Source organism: Ranitomeya imitator, chromosome 10 (genome assembly GCF_032444005.1).
Source record: "Ranitomeya imitator isolate aRanImi1 chromosome 10, aRanImi1.pri, whole genome shotgun sequence".
Taxonomy (NCBI): domain Eukaryota; kingdom Metazoa; phylum Chordata; class Amphibia; order Anura; family Dendrobatidae; genus Ranitomeya; species Ranitomeya imitator.
Genome location: NC_091291.1, coordinates 14,222,463 through 14,248,895, shown reverse-complemented (window position 1 = coordinate 14,248,895; position 26,433 = coordinate 14,222,463). Strand labels below are relative to the sequence as shown.

General features: G+C 43.6%; 1 protein-coding gene across 1 annotated transcript in view; it reads right to left on the bottom strand.

Annotated features, from left to right (window-relative positions):
* Positions 1-26,433, bottom strand: part of LOC138651348 (carcinoembryonic antigen-related cell adhesion molecule 8-like) — a 65,511-nt gene that overhangs the window by 19,243 nt on the left and 19,835 nt on the right. The window contains exons 3-6 of the mRNA XM_069741462.1: positions 21,375-21,641; positions 16,938-17,195; positions 13,143-13,266; positions 12,368-12,414 (exon numbers count right to left, since the gene is read on the bottom strand). Coding sequence (XP_069597563.1) covers positions 12,368-12,414; positions 13,143-13,266; positions 16,938-17,195; positions 21,375-21,641 — 696 coding nt within the window. The remainder of the gene's footprint in view (positions 1-12,367; positions 12,415-13,142; positions 13,267-16,937; positions 17,196-21,374; positions 21,642-26,433) is intronic.

Here is a 26,433-nt window from a genome sequence, read left to right as displayed (position 1 = left end):
TTCTTCAATGATCTCTCACTTATTACCCAAAAACAAAGGAAAAAATCTGATTAAGAAGGTTTTCAAAATTCAAAGGCCATGCTCTCTCCCTACAAACACTGCTCGAGACGTCATTGTGTCCCTCTATCCTACAGGGGTAAAGAAGGATCTCCTTATGCTGACAAGAGACTCAAAACACCTTCTATCTCCGTACCTCAACGTACGGTATATACTCGAGTATAGGCCAACCCAAGTATAAGCCGACCCCCCTAATTTTGCCACAAAAAAAAAAAAAAAAGGGAAAACTTAATGACTCGAGTATAAGCCTAGGGTGGGAAATGCGCCAGCTACCGGTAAATGTCAAAAGTAAAAATAGATACCAATAAAAGTCAAATTAATTGAGACATCAGTAGGTTAAGTGTTTTTGAATATCCATATTGAATCAGGAGCCCCATATAATGCTCCATACAGTTTATGATGGCCCCTTAAGATGCTCCATACAAAATATGCCCCATACAATGCTGCACAAATGCTGATTACGACCCCAAAAGATGCTCCATAGACACATTTGCCCTGTATAATGCTCTACAAATGTGGATTATGGGCCCCATGAGATGCTCCATACAGATATTTGCCCCATATAACGCTGCACATGGCCCCATAAGATGCTCCATACAGATAGTTGCCCCATATGCTGTTACTGTGATTAAAAAAATAAAAAAATTACATACTCACCTTTCAGGCCCCCGGCACTTGCTATACTCACCTTTCCCGTTCCACCGCCGCTGTGTTTTCCCCGTCCTCTGCACCGACGTTCAGGCACAGGACGGCACGCACTAGTCGTGTCATCGCGCCCTCTGACCGGAGCATCACTGCAGAGGACGCAGCGGTGCCGATAGTGGAGCGGGGAGCAGGTGAATATTGCGCACTGCCCCCCGTCATACTCACCTGCTCCTGGCGAGGTCCCTGCACGTCTGTTGCCCGGTGCCGGCAGCTTCTTCCTGTACTGAGCGGTCACATGGCACCGCTCATTACAGTAATGAATATGCGGCTCCACCCCTATGTGAGTGGAGTCGGGTTCATATTTATTACTGTAATGAGTGGTACCACGTGACCGCTCACTACAGGAAGAAGCTGCTGGCGCCGGAGAACCAGGGACGTGCAGGGACTGCACCAGGAGCAGGTGAGTATTATTACACAGCTCCGCTCCCCCTCACCTGCCGACCCCTGGGTATGACTCGAGTATAAGCCGAGAGGGGGACTTTCAGACCAAAAAAGTGGGCTGAAAATCTCGGCTTATTCTCGAGAATATACGTTATCTTTTTTCAAGGACTTGTCTAAAGATACCCTACACAAACGAAAATCATTCTTTCAAACCACTCGGGAACTTTTACACAATGGAATACCTACCCGACCAATGGCCAAAGACTTCCAATCTACAAGTGAAATTTGCTTCAAAATTGTTCACACTCATCTCCGGAGGAAGGAATTAACTTTCTGAAAAGAACAGGATTGACATCTTCTGCTGTTTCTTCCGATACCTCCTCTCTGTGTACATCAAATATACATCCTACTTGAAAAGACCTTTATTCCACTTGTTATTTTACTAAAAAGAACCGAACATTGCCCTCCAGCCAGTCTTAGGGTCACCTTAAGGTGTTCCCAGACTTGACAGGTTCTCATACTTTACATAATATAGAATTACTTATTTTCAGACGTTGATATTGAGCAACATTTAATTTGATGTCATACACAATTGTATACGTGTACTGCTTGAGTTTCTATTTCAGGTGCTGATATTAAGCGACAGTTGTGTTGTGTAAACCTACGGGAATGTCTGTACGTACACCAGGTGCTGATATTAAGCGACAGTTGTGTTGTGTAAACCTACGGGAATGTCTGTACATATACCAGGTGCTGATATTAAGCGACAGTTGTGTTGTGTAAACCTACGGGAATGTCTGTACGTATACCAGGTGCTGATATTAAGCGACAGTTGTGTTGTGTAAACCTACGGGAATGTCTGTACGTATACCAGGTGCTGATATTAAGCGACAGTTGTGTTGTGTAAACCTACGGGAATGTCTGTACGTATACCAGGTGCTGATATTAAGCGACAGTTGTGTTGTGTAAACCTACGGGAATGTCTGTACGTATACCAGGTGCTGATATTAAGCGACAGTTGTGTTGTGTAAACCGATGGGAATGTCTGTACGTATACCAGGTGCTGATATTAAGCGACAGTTGTGTTGTGTAAACCTACGGGAATGTCTGTACGTATACCAGGTGCTGATATTAAGCGACAGTTGTGTTGTGTAAACCTACGGGAATGTCTGTACATATACCAGGTGCTGATATTAAGCGACAGTTGTGTTGTGTAAACCGACGGGAATGTCTGTACGTATACCAGGTGCTGATATTAAGCGACAGTTGTGTTGTGTAAACCTACGGGAATGTCTGTACGTATACCTGTCTTTTTTCCCTTTTCCACATATTATATGGGGTTTTTGTTTTTTTTCCCACTCTACCTTGCATTCCCTTATTCTTTACCCTTCCCAGTTATAAAAATGTATCAAACCAATAAAGATTATTAGAAAAACAAAGCCTCCAATTGTCCTGAAAAGGCGCGTGTAAGGCTTCTTTCACACTAGCGTCGGAATCTCCCCGTCGCAATGCGTCGGGGAGAGATTCCGACGCTAGCGTTTGCTGCATTGCACCAAATACCCTGTTTTTTACATCTTTTACTAGCACTTGCGGATTACTGCAACATTTTTTCAAACTGCGTGTTTTTGGTTTTACTATTCTCTTTTGTGTCTTCAGGTTTCTTGGTGGTGTGTGAACATGATCATACAGACTTGTTCACTGTGCAAGTAGCCCATGTGTTCCTGTTTCCATAATTGTTCTCTTGTGTCTACAAGACTGGGGAGTTCCACCACTCCTCTTGGGCTATCTGCACAAAAGCTGTTCTACCCTGTATGCACACATGGATTTTTCCTCTATGAACCCTGTTCACACAGGTTATATACAGATGATCAGGTTTTTAAATACATCAGATAGGGATTGCATACATTAGTTAGGACTGCTCTGATAAGGGTATACCGTGAAGATTGGTAGAGCAGCTTAGTATACATTTTTTGCAAAAAACGTATCAACCAAATACCCTGTTTTTTACATCTTTTACTAGCACTTGCGGATTACTGCAACATTTTTTCAAACTGAGTGTTTTTGGTTTTACTATTCTCTTTTGTGTCTTCAGGTTTCTTGGTGGTGTGTGAACATGATCATACAGACTTGTTCACTGTGCAAGTAGCCCATGTGTTCCTGATTGTACAATGGAGGCAGCGGATGCATTTTTCCGGCGCATCCGCTGCCCCATTGTAAGGTGCGGGGAGGTGGGGGCAGAGTTCCAGCCGTGCATGCGTGGTCGGAAAAAGCGGTCCGTCGGGAGAAAAAAACGTTACATGCAGGTTTTTTTTCTCCCAACGGTCCACCAAAGCACGACGCATTCGTCACAAGACGGATGCGAAGTGTGCAAATCCGTCGCAAATGCGTCATCAATAGAAGTGTATGGGGAAAAAACGCATCCTGCAAGCACTTTTGCAGGATGCGTTTTTTCTGCAAAACGACGCATTGTGACGGATTTACAAAAAACGCTAGTGTGAAAGTAGCCCAACACTCTGAGGTCTCCTAGGACCAAATCCAAGTCTTTTCAAGCTCTTAAAAAAAACACAATTGCGGACCTCTACATTTCTGGCTGTGGGTAAATGGATGGGAGCTGTTTATCATTGCCGAGCTGTCACACACACACTCTATCTGTAATGTTTATTCATTGACACAAAGAAGGGAGGAGGATGGAGAGGAGAGACGTGGATTAGATTAAATATTAAAAATTAACTTATTATATTAGGCTAAAATTTGAATAATGACATAAATATGAAAGGGAGGGCTGGTAATCAGTATGCGGTCTACAAATTAGGAAGAAAAGGACTTTATGTACAGTCAGGAATATAGAATCTCTGCATCAGTTTCGATATAATGACAGTCCAAAGAAATAGCCCCAGTTGGTAACGCTGTATGACGAGTGGTATACTTGCATGTCGCAATGTGTGCACAGAGTCTGACGGCGGTAGAAATGAAACCATAGTGCATGGACTGGCAGTCGGCAATGCCGAGCAAATCCTGACAGCTGCATAGAAATACATAAAGCAGTCAGGCTTGGATCGGACTAGCCGCCTGCCAGTCCGCGCACCACGATTTCATTTATACGGCCATCTGACTGCGCCCAACAGATTTCTCCAAAGACGCGAAAAACAGTCCTATTATTCTGATCAGACTTTGAGCAGAGCGGGATCAGTTTTCTCGCACTTTTTAGGGAAAAAAAAAAAAAACAGTTTCTCCGTCTTGTCCTTTATGTCAGCAAATGAAAAATCGGAATGGAACTGAATGTCATCCTAATGCGCTCAGACTTTATTTGCAGACCCAGACTTGCATTATTGATTTTGATCCAACCCCTCCGATCAAAATTGGACAGGCCTCCATATTTTTTTTTCCCGCAGACTATCGGGCTAAATGGGCTTTTAGGTTTTATACTAATTGGCCATGTAGTGGTCTAGTCAAAAAGCCAAAGAAGGGTTTGGACAGGTGCGCTTATTTTTTACCTGTAGTTGACCATCTAGGGTTCAGCAAATTGTCCTCTGCTTTTGGTCTCAAATTTTTCCAAAATTCGGTGTGGAGCAAATTGGCCAACAAAAAAAAAAAAAAAAAAAAATTTTTAAATATTTCGGGAGACTACTAACTTTTGTAAAATTATAATTCCAAGTCAATAAATTTGCTCATCGCTGTTAATGACCAACTATTACCAGTCCTTGCCTTGCTATCGAGTGTCGTATCCCGCGTCATACATGATGGAGCCGCAGACAACAACAACTCAACAGAAAACTTTCCTCGCTTCTGCGTATATTTCATTTTTCATATTTTGGGAGCTAGATTTAAAGGACAATTTCCTTCCTTTAAATGGGATAGGAAGTGAAAAGTGAAATGTCCTCACTGCAGCTTCCTGCAGGTCAGAGGTCAAACTGACCCTATAAATCAGAGAACAAGTAAAGTGATCAACAGAGAGCAGGAGAGCGGGTGAGGGGTCATGTCACAGAACTTGCACTCCTTTCCTCCTGTAAAATTTACTATAATTTGAGATTAAAGTTTTCCGTACTGTACAGTCAATATCAGCTGTATTTCATAGTATCCTCCTGTCCCATCTCTACTGACCTCAATGAAAAAATACCGTTACCATGAGCCATTTATAACATTGGTGTGTCCTTATGTGATAAAAGGGCATTTGGACCTTGTGAAGCTGCCGGGGCCTAAAATATTGCTCCCTCTGCATCCCCCATCACCATAGGTAATACACTATCAGAAAATTACTTATTGTTTGGATCAAATTTTTGTGTTATTTTTTTTCCCTGTTTTTTGTTGTTGTAATCTTGCAATTTAAACACCATCTACAAGGGCCATTTTAGACTCAACCTTCCTTTCAGCAGTCTCATTATTATTACAGGCAGTATTAGAATAACATTGTGTTGTTATCTACTGCATATAATTAATAAGACCCACCAATCACAATAGGTGATATCACAGCTCACCTCCTCCTCCTGTACAATGACTGATACCGCTATATACAGTAGATAACACAGGATCCACCATTCACAATAGATGATGTCACAGATCACCTCCTCCTCCTGTACAATGACTGATAACACCTCTATATACAGTAGATAACACAGGATCCACCATTCACAATAGGTGATGTCACAGCTCACCTCCTGCTCCTATACAATGACTGATAACTCCTCTATATACAGTAGATAACACAGGATCCACCGTTCAAAATAGGTGATGTTACAGCTCACCTCCTGCTCCTGTACAATGACTGATAACACCTCTATATACAGTAGATAACACAGGATCCACCATTCACAATAGATGATGTCACAGATCACCTCCTCCTCCTGTACAATGACTGATAACACCTCTATATACAGTAGATAACACAGAATCCACCATTCACAATAGGTGATGCCACAGCTCACCTCCTCCTGTACAATGACGGATAACACATTATATATATATATATATATATATATATATAGTAGATAATAGGATCACAATAGGGGATGTCACAGATCACCTCCTCCCACTTCCTTTACAAACCCTCTGCACACGCTCATTAGATCCATCAATATAAGACTAGATGGTGGCCCGATTTTAACGCATCGAGTATTCTAGAACATGCATATAGTTTATTTATGAAGTTTTCAGAATAATGCAATTTATACACAGGATTCGGCCAGCCAGGTGCAACCAATTAGCAAAGCGTGGTTCAAATTCTGCGCCAACACGTGGCTGGACTGCGCCTGTCGCTGATTGTTCGCGCCCGGCCGGGCGCGAACAATCAGTGAAGTCGAGGCATGCTCCAGGTTTTTGAGGGCCCCAGGCAAAAGAGTCTCTCCCATGTAGCATATAGCACAGCCACGTAGCTTATAACACAGCCACGTAGCATATAACACAGCCATGTAGCATATAACACAGCCCACGCAGTATATAGCACAGCCCACGCAGTATGTAGCACAACCCACGTAGTATATAACAGCCCACGTAGTATATAACACAGGCCACGTAGTATATAACACTGCCACGTAGTATATTGCCCAGCCACGTATATTGCACAGCTATGTAGTATATAACACAGCCATGTAGTATATAGCACAGCCCACGTAGTATATAGCACAGCTCACTCAGTATATAACACAGTCACGTAGTATATTGCCCAGCCATGTAATATATTGCACAGCCACGTAGTATATAATACAGCCCACATAGTATATAGCACAGCCCACATAGCATATTGCCCAGCCACGTAGTATATTGCCCAGCCACGTAATATATTGCAGCCACGTAGTATATAACACAGCCCACGCACTATATTACACATCCCACGCAGTATATAACACAGCCACGTAATATATTGCACAGCCACGTAGTATATTGCACAGCCACGTAATATATTGCACAGCCACATAGTATATTGCACAGCCACATAGTATATTGCACAGCCACATAGTATATTGCACAGCCACATAGTATATTGCACAGCCACATAGTATATTGCACAGCCACATAGTATATTGCACAGCCACATAGTATATTGCACAGCCACATAGTATATTGCACAGCCACATAGTATATTGCACAGCCACATAGTATATTGCACAGCCACATAGTATATTGCACAGCCACATAGTATATTGCACAGCCACATAGTATATTGCACAGCCCATGCAGTATATAACACAGCCACATAGTATATAACACAGCCACATAGTATATTGCACAGCCACATAGTATATTGCACAGCCACATAGTATATTGCACAGCCACGTAGTATATTGCACAGCCCATGCAGTATATAACACAGCCACGTAGTATACAACACAGTCCACGTATTATTATATTATTTATTTATATAGCACCATTGATTCCATGGTGCTGTACATGAGAAGGGGTTACATACAAGTTACCAATATCACATACAGTAAACAAACTAACAATGACGGACTGATACAGAGGGGCGAGGACCCTGCCCTTGCGGGTTTACATTCTACAGGATTATGGGGAAGGAGACAGTAGGTTGAGGGTTGCAGGAGCTCCGGTGTTGGTGAGGTGGTAGCTCCGGTGTTGGTGAGGCGGTAGCTCCGGAGTTGGTGAGGCGGTAGCTTCGATAGTGATGAGGCAGCAGTGGTGTCAGTGCAGGCTGTAGGCTTTCCTGAAGAGATGAGTTTTCAGGTTCCGTCTGAAGGATCCGACTGTGGTTGATAGTCGGACGTGTTGGGGCAGAGAGTTCCAGAGGATGGGGGATATTCGGGAGAAGTCTTGGAGGCGATTGGATGAGGAGCGAATAAGTGTGGAGGAGAGAAGGAGGTCTTGGGAGGACCGGAGATCACGTGAGGGAAGATATCGAGAGATTAGTTCAGAGATATATGGAGGAGACAGGTTGTGGATGGCTTTGTAGGTCAGTATTAGCAATTTGAACTGGATACGCTGAGGGAATGGGAGCCAGTGAAGAGATTTGCAGAGGGGGGGAAGCGGAGGAGTAGCGAGGAGAGAGATGGATTAGTCGGGCAGCAGAGTTAAGGATGGACTGGAGAGGTGCAAGGGTGTTAGCAGGGAGGCCACAGAAAAGGATGTTGCAGTAGTCAAGGCGGGAAATGATGAGGGCGTGCACAAGCATTTTAGTAGATTGGGGGTTGAGGAAAGGACGGATCCTGGAGATATTTTTGAGCTGGAGGTGACAGGAGGTGGAAAGAGCTTGGATGTGTGGTTTGAAGGACAGGGCAGAGTCGAAGGTTACTCCGAGGCAGCGGACTTCGGGTACAGGGGAAAGCATGATGTCATTGACTGCGATAGATGGGTCAAGTAAGGAAGATTTGTGGGATGGAGGAAAGATGATGAGTTCAGATTTGTCCACATTGAGTTTGAGGAAGCGAGAGGAGAAGAAGGAGGATATGGCTGATAGGCACTCTGGGATTCTGGACAGCAGAGCGGTGACGTCTGGGCCAGAGAGGTAGATCTGAGTGTCGACAGCATAGAGGTGGTACTGGAATCCATGGGACTTTATGAGTTGTCCCAAGCCAAGTGTATAGATTGAGAAGAGTAGGGGTCCTAGAACAGAGCCTTGGGGGACTCCAACAGAGAGAGGGTGGGATGAGGAGGTAGTATGGGAGTGGGAGACGCTGAATGTGCGGTTGGAAAGATACGAGGCGATCCAGGATAGGGCGAGGTCTTTGATGCCAAAGGAGGAGAGCATCTGCAGTAGGAGGCAGTGGTCAACTGTGTCGAAAGCAGAGGACAGGTCTAGAAGGAGGAGTACAGAGTATTGTCCAGTAGCTTTGGCGGTAAGTAGGTCGTTAGTGATTTTGGTCAGGGCAGTCTCAGTTGAGTGATGGGGGCGGAAACCAGATTGTAGATTGTCGTACAACAAGTTAGATGAGAGGTGGGAGGAGAGTTCAGCATGGACGTGCTGCTTCAGGAGTTTGGAAGCAAATGGGAGCAGCGATATTGGACGATAGCTGGACATAGCAGTTGGATCGAGGGTTGGCTTTTTAAGGATAGGTGTGATTGTGGCATGTTTGAACGCAGAGGGGAAGGTGCCAGAAGTTAGCGATAGGTTGAAGAGGTGGGTTAGGGATGGGATAAGTGTGGTGGTGAGGTTGGGGAGGAGGTGGGATGGGATGGGGTCGAGCGCTTCAGTTATGTTGGATAGGGAGGTTATGGGGTTAGGGCATTGGTCTGGTATACAAAGGGGTTGTGGCGGTTGAACAATGAAGTCTTGCCTTGTCTGGTCGATCTTATTTTTAAAGTGAGTGGCAAAGTCCTCAGCAGAGATGAGGGAGGTTGGAGGGGGCAGTGGGGGGCGGAGGAGGGAGTTAAATGTTTTGAATAACTGTTTGGGGTTGTGGGATAGGGAAGATACGAGGGTTGTGAAGTAGGCCTGTTTAGCAGAGGTGAGTGCAGATTTAAAAGCGAGTGTTGCTTGTTTGAATACAGTGAAGTCGTCTTGCGAGTGTGTTCTCTTCCAACGTCGCTCCGCAACCCTGGACACTTGCCTTAGCTTTTTGGTGGTGTTATATATAACATATATGGTGGTGTTATATATAATATATATATATTAGTATATAGCAATGTGGGCACCATATCGCTGTTAAAAAAAAAAAAAAAAAAGAATTAAAATAAAAAATAGTTATATACTCACCTTCTGGCAGCCCCCGGATCCAGGCGAGGCGTTTAGCGATGCTCCTCGCGACGCTCCCGTCCCAAGAATGCATTGCGGTCTCGCGAGATGATGAAGTAGCAGTCCTGCAAGACCGCTACGTCATCATCTCGCGAGACCGCAATGCATGGCCCGGAGTGTCGCAAGAAGCGGAAAAGGCGCCGGAAGGTGAGAATATAATGATTTTTTATTTATTTATTTTTTTAACATTAGATCTTTTTACTATTAATGCTGCATAGGCAGCATCAATAGTAAAAAGTTGGTCACACGGGGTTAATATCAGCGTTAACGGACTGCGTTACACCACGGCATAACGCGATGTAATGCAGCCATTAACCCTGTGTGAGCGCTGACTGGAGGGGAGTATGGAGGGGGCACTGGCGGAGAGTAGGAAGGGGCGAGTTTGCGGCCGGACTGTGCCCGTCGCTGATTGGTCAGCGACACGGGATTTCCATTACAGACAGACAAACAGACGGAAGTGCCCCTTAGACGATTATATAGATAGATAGGCTCTGACTCAGTCTATTGCTGCTAATATACATGTGAATTTCCTGAAAGATCAGGAAGAATCAGGTGTAGAACAGCATTGTTGCAATTTTTTTTTCCTATTATTAATAATACAGATCGTGTTCTGAAAAATAGAAAAAAATTGCCTACAATGTTTAAAAGCATATAGTACATTTAGCATAACAATGTGAAATAGACCATAAGTCATTGACACATTAATTTACGTCATCGATAGACTAAGTAATGTTTCACATGACAGCTGCTGGTTACAGTCTGACATTTGCACAACCTTGGCTTATGGAGCTTCCCATCATTTTGCAAAACAGTTTCCGTGAGAATATAGGTTAGGTTCCGTTAGTGGCCTCGTGAACACGGTCACATGACCGATCTGGGTCGTAAGGATCCAAAATAGACAGTAGTGCCCACTGGTGCTGTACCTTCAGATCCCTTTTAATTTTAAAAAGGGGCAAGTCCCATTAGATGCCACGAATCTAGGTGTACATACCCAGCCTCCTTGACTGTGTGCATGCTGAGAGTCATGGGGTCTTTGACTACGCTCGACACTGCACATGCGCGGGGAGCCGCTTGACACTGCGCATGCGCGGGGAGCAGCTCGACACTGCGCATGCACAGGGAGCTGCTCGACACTGCGCATGCACAGGGAGCTGCTCGACAGTGCGCATGCGTGGGGAGCCGCTCGACACTGCACATGCTCAGGGAGCCGCTCGACACTGCACATGTGCAGGATTTTAGAGCAGATTCCCGTGACATCAGCGCACCATGGAACATCAATCAAAGTGCGTTGGTGTTAACAGTATGAAAAGCCTGTGACTGAAACAAAATGAAGCGACATCCCTATGACTGAAAGAGAATGTACTGTATAAAGTGATTTTTGGAGATGATTACAGCACTATTTTGATTGCATCCCTAACAACACACTGGGGACAGTTTAGCTGCTAACAATGACATGACAGGTTCCCTTTAAGGGCAATAATATTGTAATGTGGTGCGGGCAGTAGCCGTGGGCGAGGTACTCATCTTACATCCCAGTGTGTTAAACTAAAGTGGGGGTCTTGGCTGGGTGTGTGGAGTCATACTATGAGGGGCGTTACGTCCTTGCCGCTCACAAGAAACCAATGACTGGTTAGCCATGACCAGATGTTTTACAGTTTAATGAGGAAGACCACCAGTCAAAAATAAACTTTTTACTGGACGATAACTTGTTGGGGGAGAGGGGGGAGGATTCTATACAGTAGAAAGCGAGTACACAACTTGCAAAGGTTTCCTTCACAATACAGAGCATTTTCCATCCCTTCCTCTTCTCCATCTTCACCAAAGTCAAGCTCAGTACTACAGTCCAGTTAGCAAGAGTCCTTAACTCAACCCACGGTTCCGAACCTTTTTCCCCTTCTGTGTAACTAGTTTGCCAGTACTTGTATATTCTTCTACTGACGCTCTGGAACTCCCGCCCTGGGCACGCTCTTCGTCTTATGTACTCCATCCCATTTTAAGACCGTTACCACTGTGAATTATAAACTCTGGGACATACTGTTAGGCGTCCTGTTCCAGGACTAGTTTCCTATCGATCACTCCAGTCACTTCCGTTTCCTTCAGCTAGGATCTCACTATCCTCATCACGGTCTCCTCTCACATTAGGGACACCCACATCATGCAGCACTGTTCAGTTCAGACCTTAGATCTGCTTTCTTCACACACTGGGCCCTATCTGACGTCCTGACTGGAAATGGTCTCTGTCCCTTCACTTCAGCCCCTCCCAAACATTAAATTCTCAATTTGCTCACTGTCAAACACCAGACATTGCCAACATCATTAATGCATATCACATTAAACCACCAAAAATACAGATGTTCTTCAAGAGAGGAACATGGGCAATACGTCCATCTCCTTACAAAATGACCACATATTATGGTCTTCACAAGACCGCAACACATCCAAGGGTATCACCCTGTATTAGACACAGTCATCACAAGCTTGGTATATTCATTTCTTAGAGCCTATATCCTCAGAGAAGTCAATTTTCTGTGGCACTGAACTTACCATTTCGGGATGAGGACTTCATCTTGGAATTTGTGGTGTCACTTGAACTGAAAGTAAAAAAGGTATTAAGTAATGGGAAAAAAATGAAAAAAATTTTTGTCATCAGGACAGAGACTATAGACAAGTCATCAGTCTACTACAGTCAATAGGACCTCTTGCCTGCATCTTTTTCTTTTTGTTACCTCATGACCTAACTTCCCATTAAAAGAACATCAAATTCCTTGCTTGGATGTAGCATTGTTAGTTACCAACATTTGTTCTGGTAATGGGACGTTTTGGTCTTTCTACCAATCTTACCCCCGAGGAATCACCGACATGTGGTTTTGGTTTGTGCAAACTCCATCCTTGTTTGACCCAGGACACCACACACTTTCAGGATAGTCCTGGCAAATTTAGGACATTTGACATATACTGTTGTAGTAAGGAGCCAAACCACCATCTACGTCAATGTCCATACATATAAAGCCAATGTTTTTGATATTGATGTAGATTGTCTTTTGGTTGCCTAAAGTTGCGCCGGTTATGTAAAGGAGTTTACAAAAAGATCTTTTCCAGCAAGAAAAAGTAATTAACCACCCATCCGCTTGATAAGTGAAAACTTCTAGATCATCGGGGGTCAGAAAAATGCCCCAAATTGGTGTTTTTTCCCCCCCCGTTTGACTGGAGTAGCATTCCACAGGTGTTACTCTCATTCTCTATGGGACTAAAAGATGGCGTGCAGCACATGGCTGAAGAATGGTGGTTGTGCCTCAGTAACGTATTGCGCTGCACTTACCTTTTGCGCCGTTTGTGTATCATAAACAGATAAATTAATGCTATGATGAGAATCAGCAATAACACTCCAGCCACCACCACTCCAATGATCATTGGCAGATCTTTGTTGACAGGTTCTATATATTCTGCAAAATAATAAGGGGTCGTCGTCATTTAAAAATCAAAGACAAAATTATTTTGCAGTAAAAGTAACACAAGAAACTCTTAAAAATTATTTTTCGTTAGGTACGATTATGCCATACGATGCATCATGTGGTTGTGCTCTCCACCTACAATGCGAAAAGCAAAATGGACAAAATTTAACACAAAATGCCAAAAATGGGCCGAACAAAACTGTTGGCACCCTCAACTTAATATCTGGTTGCACATCCTTTGGAATAAATAACTGCAATCATCACTTCCTATAACCATCAACAAGCTTCTTACACCTCTCAGCTGGAATTTTTGACCACTCTTTTGCAAACTGGTCTCATAATTTGAAGAGTGCCTTATTCCAACAGCAATTTTCAGATCTCTCCATAGATGTTCAATAAGATTTAGATCTGGACTCATTGCTGCCACTTTTGAACTCTACAGCATTTTGTTTCAATCCATTTGTGGGTGCTTCTTGAAGTATGTTTGGGTTATTGTTCGGCTGGAAGACATGACTTAGGATGCAACCCTAGCTTTCTGACATTGGGCACTGCACTGCAACGCAAAATCCATTGAACATCTTCAGATTTCATGATGCCTTGCACACAGTCAAGGCAACCAGTGCTAGAGGCAACAAAACCAACAAAACATCTTTGAACATCCACCATATTTGACTGTAGGTGTTGTGTTTTTTTTGAAGGCCTCACTCCATTCTTGGTAAACAGTATAATGACGTGTTTTACCAAAAAGCTCTATCTTGGTCTCATCTGTCCACAAGACAATTTCCCAGAAGGATTTTGGAAAACTGCAGTCTAGCTTTTTTATGTCTGTGTCAGCAGTGGGGTCATCCTGGGTTTCCTGACATAACACTACATTTCGTTCAAAAGTCAACGGATTGTTCACGCTGAAGCTGATGTACCCCGAGCCTGCAGGACAGCTTGAATTGCTTTGGCACTTGAATGGCGCTCCTTATCCACCATCCACACTATCCTGCTTCACAATCTTTCATCAAACTTTCTCTGCCGTCCATGTCCAAGGAGATTAGCTACAGTGCCATGGGTTGTAAACATCTCAAATATGTAGCACACCGTGGATAAAGGAACATCAAGATCTTTGGAGATGGACTTGTAACCTTGAGATTGTTCCAAGAAAACAAAACATTTCTCCCAGAAAATGATTGCAACAAATTTAGTTATCAAGTCCTCAGACAGATCTCTTCTCCTCTGTCTGTTCTCCTTGCTAAGTGTGGAACACAGACAATTCAAAGATTGAGGCATCTTCTCTCCGGTGTGATTTTCATATTGCTCACACCTGTTACTTGCCACAGGTGAGCTTGTTTCGAGCATGTGGTGCTCATTCAAAGTGGTTTACTCACAATTTTGGAAAGGTTTCAACAATTTTTATCCAGCCAATTTTGGTGGTTTTGTGTGAAATGATGTACAATTTGCCTTTTCTTTGTTTATGTTTATTTTGTGTTGTTCCAAAACACACAGGAAGTAAACATGTGCATAACAAAACATGTTGCTCTCGGGGGGGGGGGGAAGGAAACAAGATAATCTTGTAGTTATGATACCTTTTAATGGCTAAGAAAAAGTAAAATAAATGATGTTACAATGCAAGCTTTTGAGAATTGTTATATAGCTCTTTCTCGGGCATGGTATATAAAAGGAAGTTTTTTGTGTAGGATGTGGTGAAGTTGTTTAACAGTTTTCTGTTGTGAATTCTGTTGTCAAGCTCCCTCCGGTGGTCATGAATGGTACTGCGGCTGGTTCTGTCCATGGGCTTCCTCTGGTGGTTGTGAGTGGGGCTGCGGCTTCTGAGTTTCCTTCCACAGGTAACGAGGTTAATTCGTTAGCTGGCTGCTCTATTTAACTCCACTTAGATCATTGCTCCATGCCACTTGTCAATGCTCTAGTATTGGTCTAGTTCGCTCCTGGATCATTCTGGTGACCTGTCTTCTCCAGCGGAAGCTAAGTTCCTGATTTTCTCTTGTTTGCTATTTTTCTGTCCAGCTTGCTATTTTGATTTTTGTCTTGCTTGCTGGAAGCTCTGGAATACAGAGGGCGCGCCTCCGCACCGTGAGTCGGTGCGGAGGGTCTTTTTGCGCACTCTGCGTAGTTTTTTGTAGTTTTTGTGCTGACCGCAAAGTTACCTTTCCTATCCTTTGTCTGTTCAGTAAGTCGGGCCTCTCTTTGCCAAAATCTATTTCATCTCTGTGTTTGTGATTTTCATCTTAACTCACAGTCATTATATATGTGGGGGGCTGCCTTTTCCTTTGGGGAATTTCTCTGAGGCAAGGTAGGCTTTATTTTTCTATCTTTAGGGCTAGCTAGATCTGAGGCTGTGACGAGTTGCATAGGGAGCGTTAGGAGCAATCCACGGCTATTTCTAGTGTGTGTGACAGGATTAGGGATTGCGGTCAGCAGAGTTCCCACGTCCCAGAGCTTGTCCTGTATGATTGTAACTATCAGGTCTTTCCGTGTGCTCTTAACCACCAGGTCCATTATTGTCCTAACCACCAGGTCATAACAGTTTTCCTCAATACCTCAAGCTATTTCCTCTTTTTCTCCGTATTGAAGTAATTGACTTATAGGGATCCTTGTGGCTCTAATGATCTGATCATCAATGGAGGTGGGGTGGTAGCCTTGGTTTAAAGATGTCTTTTTCAGATGGGTTCATCCCTGTCAGTTGGGCAGGAACAGATACAATTATATCTAAGGGCCTGGCTGTACACAATGGACTTTTAATGTGTTTCGGGTGGAAAATGTCCCATCTGAGGTATGTAGGAAGGTCAATTGGTTTCTGATACTCCGATGTCTGGAATGAATCACTTAGAATTTTTTTGGTGGTATCCAGAAAGTTGATTTCCATTTTTAAGTGGTCCAATGTTAACTTTTTGGTGGAATGTACTGTATTGAATTGGTCATGGAATTTTTTATAGTTCTTGTTCAGACTCAGTCCAGATTATAAAGATGTCATTGATGTAATGGAAATAGACCAAGGGTTTGATGGAGCAGGATGCTAAAAAAAATAATTCATTTTAGCAATGAAAAGGTTGGCATACTGGGGTGCCATTTTGCTGCCCATGGCAGTTCCTGTACATTGTAGATATACCTCCTCTGTTATATATTATGCCATGCCGGTTTTGTTTTTTGTGTGAATATATTTGTGATTTTTCAGAAACTTTGTTATACTATGCATGCCTGATGAGGAGGCCTACAAGAGGTCTCGAAAGCTTGCTTTGCAACATTATTTATTTTAGCCGTTATAAAGGTATCATAACTACAAGATTATCTTGTTTTTCCCACTAAGATCAATGAGTGGAACAGGCTGCCACGAGAGGTGGTGAGTTCTCCTACAATGGAAGTCTTCAAACAGAGGCTGGACAGACATCTGTCTGAGATGGTTTAGTGACTCCTGCATTGAGCAGGGGTTGGACCCGATGACCCTGGGAGGTCCCTTCCAACTCTAACATTCCAGGTTTCTATGAAAACATGTTTAATTGCAATAATTTCTTGGGAGAAATACTTCATTTTCATGAACAATGTCAAGGGTCCCAAAATACTTGGCCATGACTGTGCACAATAATATTAGGAATATATATCAATCATACATATAATACAGAGATTAAGCTTTTTAATGCTATTGTGCGGTGTATATTTACCTGCAGTCACATTCACATATACAGAGTCAGTAGCCGTGCGGAGAGTCACCGTGTTCCTCACCACACACGTGTACAGGCCTTCATCCTCAGGGGCAGCTTTACTAATAGTATACTTGCTTGTTTTTTCCTGGATGTCTGTGCTATTACGCTTCCATTGGTATTCGGGAGTTGGGACAGAATCAGCAGAACATGTTAATGTGATGGAGGAACCAGGCCTCACAAATGCTGCACCTTCTATTTGTACCTTGTCTGGGCCATCTGTAGAAGAAAAGAAGCAGGTACAATAAATACAGCAGATTAAAAGAAAATGAATGATATATTGTGGGTTCCAGCGTAGGCCAAACATCAGGAGAAATGCAATCAAGTAATGTCTGTGTTATGACCTGGTGGTTAGGAGCACCCGGAATGACCTGATAGTTAAAACTCACACAGGACAAGCTCTGGGATGTGGGAGCTCGGCTGACCGCAATCCCTAATCCTATCACACACACTAGAAATAGCCGTGGAGCGCTCCTGACGCTCCCTAGGCGCCTCGTCACAGCCTAAGAGCTATCTAGCCCTAGAGAAGAAAATAACATAGTAACATAGTAACATAGTTAGTAAGGCCGAAAAAAGACATTTGTCCATCCAGTTCAGCCTATATTCCATCATAATAAATCCCCAGATCTACGTCCTTCTACAGAACCTAATAATTGTATGATACAATATTGTTCTGCTCCAGGAAGACATCCAGGCCTCTCTTGAACCCCTCGACTGAGTTCGCCATCACCACCTCCTCAGGCAAGCAATTTCAGATTCTCACTGCCCTAACAGTAAAGAATCCTCTTCTATGTTGGTGGAAAAACCTTCTCTCCTCCAGACGCAAAGAATGCCCCCTTGTGCCCGTCACCTTCCTTGGTATAAACAGATCCTCAGCGAGATATTTGTATTGTCCCCTTATATACTTATACATGGTTATTAGATCGCCCCTCAGTCGTCTTTTTTCTAGACTAAATAATCCTAATTTCGCTAATCTATCTGGGTATTGTAGTTCTCCCATCCCCTTTATTAATTTTGTTGCCCTCCTTTGTACTCTCTCTAGTTCCATTATATCCTTCCTGAGCACCGGTGCCCAAAACTGGACACAGTACTCCATGTGCGGTCTAACTAGGGATTTGTACAGAGGCAGTATAATGCTCTCATCATGTGTATCCAGACCTCTTTTAATGCACCCCATGATCCTGTTTGCCTTGGCAGCTGCTGCCTGGCACTGGCTGCTCCAGGTAAGTTTATCATTAACTAGGATCCCCAAGTCCTTCTCCCTGTCAGATTTACCCAGTGGTTTCCCGTTCAGTGTGTAATGGTGATATTGATTCCCTCTTCCCATGTGTATAACCTTACATTTATCATTGTTAAACCTCATCTGCCACCTTTCAGCCCAAGTTTCCAACTTATCCAGATCCATCTGTAGCAGAATACTATCTTCTCTTGTATTAACTGCTTTACATAGTTTTGTATCATCTGCAAATATCGATATTTTACTGTGTAAACCTTCTACCAGATCATTAATGAATATGTTGAAGAGAACAGGTCCCAATACTGACCCCTGCGGTACCCCACTGGTCACAGCGACCCAGTTAGAGACTATACCATTTATAACCACCCTCTGCTTTCTATCACTAAGCCAGTTACTAACCCATTTACACACATTTTCCCCCAGACCAAGCATTCTCATTTTGTGTACCAACCTCTTGTGCGGCACGGTATCAAACGCTTTGGAAAAATCGAGATATACCACGTCCAATGACTCACCGTGGTCCAGCCTATAGCTTACCTCTTCATAAAAACTGATTAGATTGGTTTGACAGGAGCGATTTCTCATAAACCCATGCTGATATGGAGTTACACAGTTATTCTCATTGAGATAATCCAGAATAACATCCCTCAGAAACCCTTCAAATATTTTACCAACAATAGAGGTTAGACTTACTGGCCTATAATTTCCAGGTTCACTTTTAGAGCCCTTTTTGAATATTGGCACCACATTTGCTATGCGCCAATCCTGCGGAACAGACCCTGTCGCTATAGAGTCCCTAAAAATAAGAAATAATGGTTTATCTATTACATTACTTAGTTCTCTTAGTACTCGTGGGTGTATGCCATCCGGACCCGGAGATTTATCTATTTTAATCTTATTTAGCCTACCTTGCCTCAGAGAATTCCCCAAAGGAAAAGGCAGCCCCCCACATATATTGACTGTGAGTAAAGATGAAAGCCACAAACGCAGAAATGAAACAGGTTTCAGCAAAGGGAGGCCAGACTTACTAAATAGACAGAGGATAGGAAAGGTAGCTTTGCGATCAGCACAAAAAACTACAAAAGACCATGCAGAGTGTACAAAAAGACCTCCGCACCGACTAACGGTGCGGAGATGCCACTCTGCATCCCAGAGCTTCCAGCTAGCAAGACAAAATCATGATATCCAGCTGGACAAGAAAACAATGAACGAATTAGATACTATCAGGAACTTAGCTTCTGCTGGAGTAGACAGGTCACCAGAAAGATCCAAGAGCGAACTGAAGCAATGCAGAAACATTGACAGCTGGCATGGAGTAACGATCTAAGTGGAGTTAAATAGAACAGCCAGCCAAAGAATAAACCCCGTCACCTGTGTAAGGAACCTCAGAAGCAGCAGCTCCACTCACAGCCACCAGAGGGAGCCCACGGACAGAACTCACCGAAGTACCATTCATGACCACAGGAGGGAGCTCAACAACAGAATTCACAACATGTCTGGCTCAAACACCATGTTAAGATTTTAGAGAAGTAGGTTCTCAAATCACAAAGCCTTAATTTTCCTTGAAGTGTTGGATAACATGGCAGATTATGGCCGTGGACCACTACAGATGTTAATAAGTTGCTTAAAATATCCCTGGTAATCTAGAGTAGTGTAATTTAGGGATCAACTTTTTATGAACAAGTTCTCTCTATATCGTGACCACTGCAACACTATGTGCATTGGCCATCAACCAAAAACAGAGCTTCTCAGACAAGAGGGATCACTAATATGGTGATATTATACCCTAAAGGCCTCCATGCACATCATAATAACTATGGCCATACTGGTTTGGCCAACAGACTAATGTGCATGGGGACCTCCCAACTCTCAAGATTTCTGAAGACTGTTCCTTTTCTTCTCCATCCGGTTATCAGCTTCCAGGTAAGACTGGCGACATCCCTCTCGTGAAGAACACAGTGGAGATTGGTAGAGTGTATGGAGGAGTCAGGAAAAATAGGTTCTGGCTGAACAATCAGCAAAAGCATTGTTCAACCAACAGCTATCAATTGTGTATGATGAGCTTAACCGACTCATAGATCGTTAATTTGCAGAACCTTTCTCTTTTTGTCTTCCACACTCAAAATTTGTAAAAGTTAAAAATGGTTCAGTTTAGTTTTGTAAGGGTTCAGACTGGCATGACAAAACTAAAAGACCCTCCAGGAACCCCAATAACTTCCATCCAGATACTTACCCGGTCCCCTGTAGTTCTTTTTCCTGGAAAAGTCTCAAAACCCCTATTTAATGGCAGAAAAGGGTAATCACAACATAAAGTGGTTCAGATAGTATTTCCATCCATTTCTGGGGTGTCTCGAAAAGACCAAGAAGCAGAAATCATCGGGGACCAGTGTGTGTGTGTGTGTGTGTGTGTGTGTGTGTGTGTGTGTGTGTGTGTGTGTGTGTGTGTGTGTGTGTGTGTGTGTGTGTGTGTGTGTGTGTGTGTGTGTGTGTGTGTGTGGGTGGGGGGGGAGAATGACCCATTTTATTTTTTGTATACAGTCATGTACTATCTGACCCTTAGGTATGAATAAATGTACTTTCTAATGCAGTTTTACAAATAGAATATACACACAATAAGGCTACGTTCACATTTGCGTTGCGGGGCGCAGCGTCGGCGACGCGACGCAACCAGCAACGCAAATAAACAACGCAGTGTTTTGCGACGCATGCGTTGTCATAAGATCTATAGATGAAGAATTTCGGCGCAGGGAAAACGCTACAAGTAGCGTCCTCTGCGCCCTGTCTTGTGCGTCTATATGACGCATGCGTCGCAAAACGCAGTACAACGTATACCGGCGCATGTCCATGCGCCCCCCATGTTAATGATAGGGGTGCATGACGCATGCGTCCGACGACGCTGCACCCAACAATGCAAATGTGAACGTAGCCTAAGCTCTTATTTTTTTTGTATAAAGCTCCTATCTCCATGACCTTGGGAAAAAAATCTCTTTGTGGAGTCTGATTCTGTAGCTCCTGCTGGGTGCCCTAGTCTCCTTATCTTTGCTGACCCTACAAACAGAGGAGATAGATGGAAAAGACAGCTGCAAATCAGACTACTCAGTGTTTTCCTGCAGTCTGTAACTATGTTATATAGGAAACATGTTGTTCACCAGTATACTCACAGGCCACAGTCACTGTGTACGGATCACTCGTATTGTCACTGACAAGGTTCCGAGCTTCACACCGGTATTCTCCTGCGTCTCCTCGTTTTACACTGGAGAAGGTGAGAGTCTTGTTATCTCCAGATAATTTGGATCCCAAAGGGACACTGGCACCATTCCTGGTCCACCTTATGGTTGTAGCATGTTGGGTGTTACAAGTTAGGGTGAATGACTCATTTTCCATGGGTTGGATGATGGACGCTGTGATTTTAGGTTTTGTGACCAATTCTGTAAATGAAGGAAGAGGAATATGGGGACAGAAATTATTCATATATAGTTTGCTTTAGCGTTACTTAGACCCAGTACTGGGATGAAAAATAATGTATACGAATAATAAAACAATCATAGATGATTACAATATCTATATTTTTGTGCGTAGTCTCATTTCCAACTGGTCAATTTAATATGAGAAATTTACAAAAAAAAAAAAAAAAAGTTTGGTAAATCAACTCCATGCAGAAGAATATTATGGTGGGATTCTCATTCTAGATGAAAACGTGAGTTTTGAGAAAGTACAGAGGTTCTCTTGTCTCAGCATTTCGTCTAAAAGGTGCTCCTACACCCAATATAGCTGCAAACTGACTGCTTATTTGACCATCAGCTATCTCTCCCGTATTCGAGAAAGCTCGCCTTCACAAAATTTTCATGATTTTGAGTGGCGGACATACCATTGATGCAAACTATGCAGCCACACAAGGACCCAAGATTTGAGGGGGCAACTTCTACCTCCAATGCAGGGGGAATTCTATGCAATATGAGCTATTAGATTCTAATTTCTTGGTGGTGTGTGAACATGATCATACAGACTTGTTCACTGTGCAAGTAGCCCATGTGTTCCTGTTTCCATAATTGTTCTCTTGTGTCTACAAGACTGGGGAGTTCCACCACTCCTCTTGGGCTATCTGCACAAAAGCTGTTCTACCCTGTATGCACACATGGATTTTTCCTCTCTGAACCCTGTTCACACAGGTTATATACAGATGATCAGGTTTTTAAATACATCAGATAGGGATTGCATACATTAGTTAGGACTGCTCTGATAAGGGTATACCGTGAAGATTGGTAGAGCAGCTTAGTATACATTTTTTGCAAAAAACGTATCAACCAAATACCCTGTTTTTTACATCTTTTACTAGCACTTGCGGATTACTGCAACATTTTTTCAAACTGAGTGTTTTTGGTTTTACTATTCTCTTTTGTGTCTTCAGGTTTCTTGGTGGTGTGTGAACATGATCATACAGACTTGTTCACTGTGCAAGTAGCCCATGTGTTCCTGTTTCCATAGATTCTAAAAGGGCCTATATATTGTTCTTGAACAGGGGCCCTCTACTGTGATGCGTTTTCGAAAGTGAGAGTGAGTGGAGTAAACCACTACCAGACACTTCTAGCGAGCAGACATTTATCTCCACCGATTTGGGATTTTTGGGAAGGCTACCATACGTTGTAGATGGTCAGCCAATCCCAAGAATATTGGAAAGCATTTATCAAATGGTTGGGTGTCTATGTATGTCTTATACATACTCTCGGCCAGAGCCCGACTATTGGCAGTGGGTTCACTCCATACACTCAATGGACGGCCTCGTCTCTAGATGGGGCACACCCTTGGTCAATACAAGTGTATGCAGACTTACCAGTTTGGACCGGACAACCCCTTTATATATATATCCATGTACACGGCTGCTTTCACATTTGCATTGAAATGGTACAGAAGTTGCATGCACAACCTACCCATGGCATAGCCCCAAACATTGATTTTTGGGTCTTGAAGCGACTGTTGGTGCACCTTATAGGTCAACTGTTCATAAAATGAATTTTGGATTTAGATTGATGGAAAAAACAAGACATATAAGATAAACACATCCCTCCGTGCTACTATAGAGACTAAAGTAAAATAATATAGAAACATTTTTGCCATTCCACCCTCCTCCTCATATCAACCTTAGACAGGATATCTCAGTTCTTCATCTGCAGAGCAACTTTAATATTTCATCTTTTGTTTAAACAGACGAGGGGTCTTAGGCTGAATGAATTCTTTTCTCCTTTCTTCTTCTGCTGGAGTGTTTGTGAACAGTCCCTTTTCTGTACTCCGTCAGATATAGAATAAGTTTTATAGTTTTTTTTAAAGATGGGTTTGACCTAATAAATGACTTGTAGTAGATAAATTCTCTGAGCAGTCTTATGGTCTTCACACAATTCGAAAGCCCTCACACAGCGAGTGGTCCCATAAGTGAGGTCACCGGTGGTTCATCGGCTATGAACTCTGGTGACCTTTCTCATGGAAGCTCAGTGCTACCCCATTGCAGGAGCGCGATTACGCTCCTGCCTCAGTGTCAGCTGGCTGGCGTGGATAGAAGTCATATCTCTGATGTGACCTCTATCTAAATCATCCGGATCTTTGACAAGAAGATTATCCATATCTGTCCCACGGACAGGTGAGTGATCTATTGGTTTATTTTTCTTCTTTTACAGGGGACATGGGCTTCAGTGGATTAGGAGTAAAAGGCGAGTATAACTGCTTTTTTAATTCAAATAAAAGGAGTATCATTGTTTCAATTAAAAGGATTTTATTCTGGCTGTTAAAAAAAAAATAAAAGAAAAAACAAAACACAATCTAACTATGGTGTTCGTAATGATGTCGACATATAGATGCCTCTTCATTGCTAACTCCTAGGCTTGATGCCAGCTGCTATAAAACATCCATCAACTTCAAACCTTTTACCCCACTTGCCACCACAGTGGGGCAAGCGGGAAGAGCTGGGCAAACCTCCAGAATTGGAGCATCTAAATAGATGTGCCTTTTCTGGGGCACCTGTGGGCTGCTAATTTTAGGCTGGGGAGGGACAATATTCATGGCCCCTTACCAACCTGTAAATATCAGCCCCCCGCTGTCTGCTTTAGCTTTGCTGGCTGTCACAAAAGGGGTATACCTCAAGCTTTTTTTTTTTTAATTATTTAAATACTTGAAAAAAAAAAACCACAACTGCGTGGGACCTTTCTATTCTTGATAACCAGCCATGATAAAGCTGACAGCTGAGGGTTGCAGTCCCCCGCTGTCGTGTTTTTCCTGTGCTTGTTGCCAAACAAACAAAAAAAAAAAAAACACGACCCCACGTAATTTCTATTTTTTTTTTTTTAATTTATAGCAGCAGTGCTCATTGATGAATACTCCCCATCAGTGGGGCCTGCTCTCTCTGTTATCTGTGACAGCTGATGGAGTAGTACTCTCTCATCAGCCGATGCATGTGACCCACAGTAACATTTTAACCACCGGTCACAGCTGCTGCCTCACGTTGTCAGATAACACCATGGGAACTGCAACTCTTTGACCAGCAGTAACTAACTTACCGTTCATCAGAGTCATCTGTGTTTCTCCCGCTGTCACACAGATGACAACGCGGGAAACACCCGATGTTCAGGGTGCCAAACGTGAACACTAACTCGGACTTCCTTGAGAAGTCAATGTTCAGGGTACGTGCATGGACACTGGGTGTTCGGTGCGGACCCCGAATATGACTGTTTGGGCTCGCCCATCTCTAATCTGTCCACATAATCATAGCTGAGTGATGCGGAGGAAAGACTAACAGCATGTCTCCATATTCAACATACTGTATATATACTCGAGTATAAGCTGAGAATTTCAGCCCATTCTTTTAGGCTAAAATTGCCCCTCACGTCTTATACTCGAGTCATTCCCAGGGGTCGGCAGGGGAGTTGGAGCAGCAGCTGTGTAATCATACGCACCTGCTCCTGGCGCAGTCCCTGGTTTCCCGGCAGCTTCTTCCTGTAGTGAGCGGTCACATGGTACCACTCATTACAGTAATGAATATGGACCCCACTCCACTCCCATAGGGGTGGAGCCGCATATTTATTACTGTAATGAGCGGTACCATGTAACCGCTCAATACAGGAAGAAGCTGTCGATGCCAGGGAAACAGGGACCGTGCCAGGAGCAGGTGAGTATAATGCAGTGTGCGATATTCACCTGCTCCCCGTTCCACTGCCGCCGGCCGCCGCTGCGTCTTCCCCATCCTCTGCAGTGACGCTCAGGTCAGAGGGTGCGATGACGCGATTAGTGTGCGCGCCGCCCTCTGCCTGAACAGTTAGTGCAGAGGACGGGAAGATGCAGCAGCGGCCAGCGGAGGTGGAACGGGAAGCAGGTGAATATAGCAAGTGCCGGGGGCCTGAGAGGTGAGTATGTGATTTTTTTTTTCTTTAATCGCAGCAACAGCAAATGGGGCAAATGTCTACATGGAGCATGTTATGGGGCCATAATCAATGTTTGTGCAGCTTTATATGGGGACAAATATCTTTACGGAGCATCTAAGGCTACTTTCACACTTGCGTCGAATGACGCACGTCGCAATGCGTCGTTTATGAGAAAAAACGCATCCTGAAAAGTTGTTTGCAGGATGCGTTTTTTCCACATAGACTAACATTAGTGACGCATTGCGACGCATTGCCACATGTCGCAACCATCATGCGACGGTTGCATCGTGTTTTGGCGGACCATCGGCCCAAAAAACGTTACATGTAACGTTTTTTGGTGCGTCATGTCTGCTGAAACTCCACCCCCTCCTCCCCGCAACTCACAATGGGGCAGCGGATGCGTTGTAAAACTGCATCCGCTGCCCCCGTTGTGCTGTGATTTCACAGTATGTGTCGGTACGTCGGCCTGACGCACTGCCTTATGGGGCCATAATCAACGTTTGTTCAGCATTATATGGGGCAAATGTCTGTATGGAGCATCTTATGGGGCCCATCATGAACTGTATGGAGCATTATATGGTGCTCCTGATTCAATATGTGTCGAGGGCTTGTTTTTTGGCACCATAAGTAGTCAATTCTATTAATATATATTTAACAGGGCGGGAGTGTGGCACCCCAGGGTCCTGGTCATCACAGTGGCATTGCTTTCCTCCCAGGGAGAGTGATTCTACGTTCAGAGGCAAGAAAGGATAACTGCATCCAGATAACACAAAAATGCAACACATTCACACTCCAGGCCACTAGGGGGAGCATC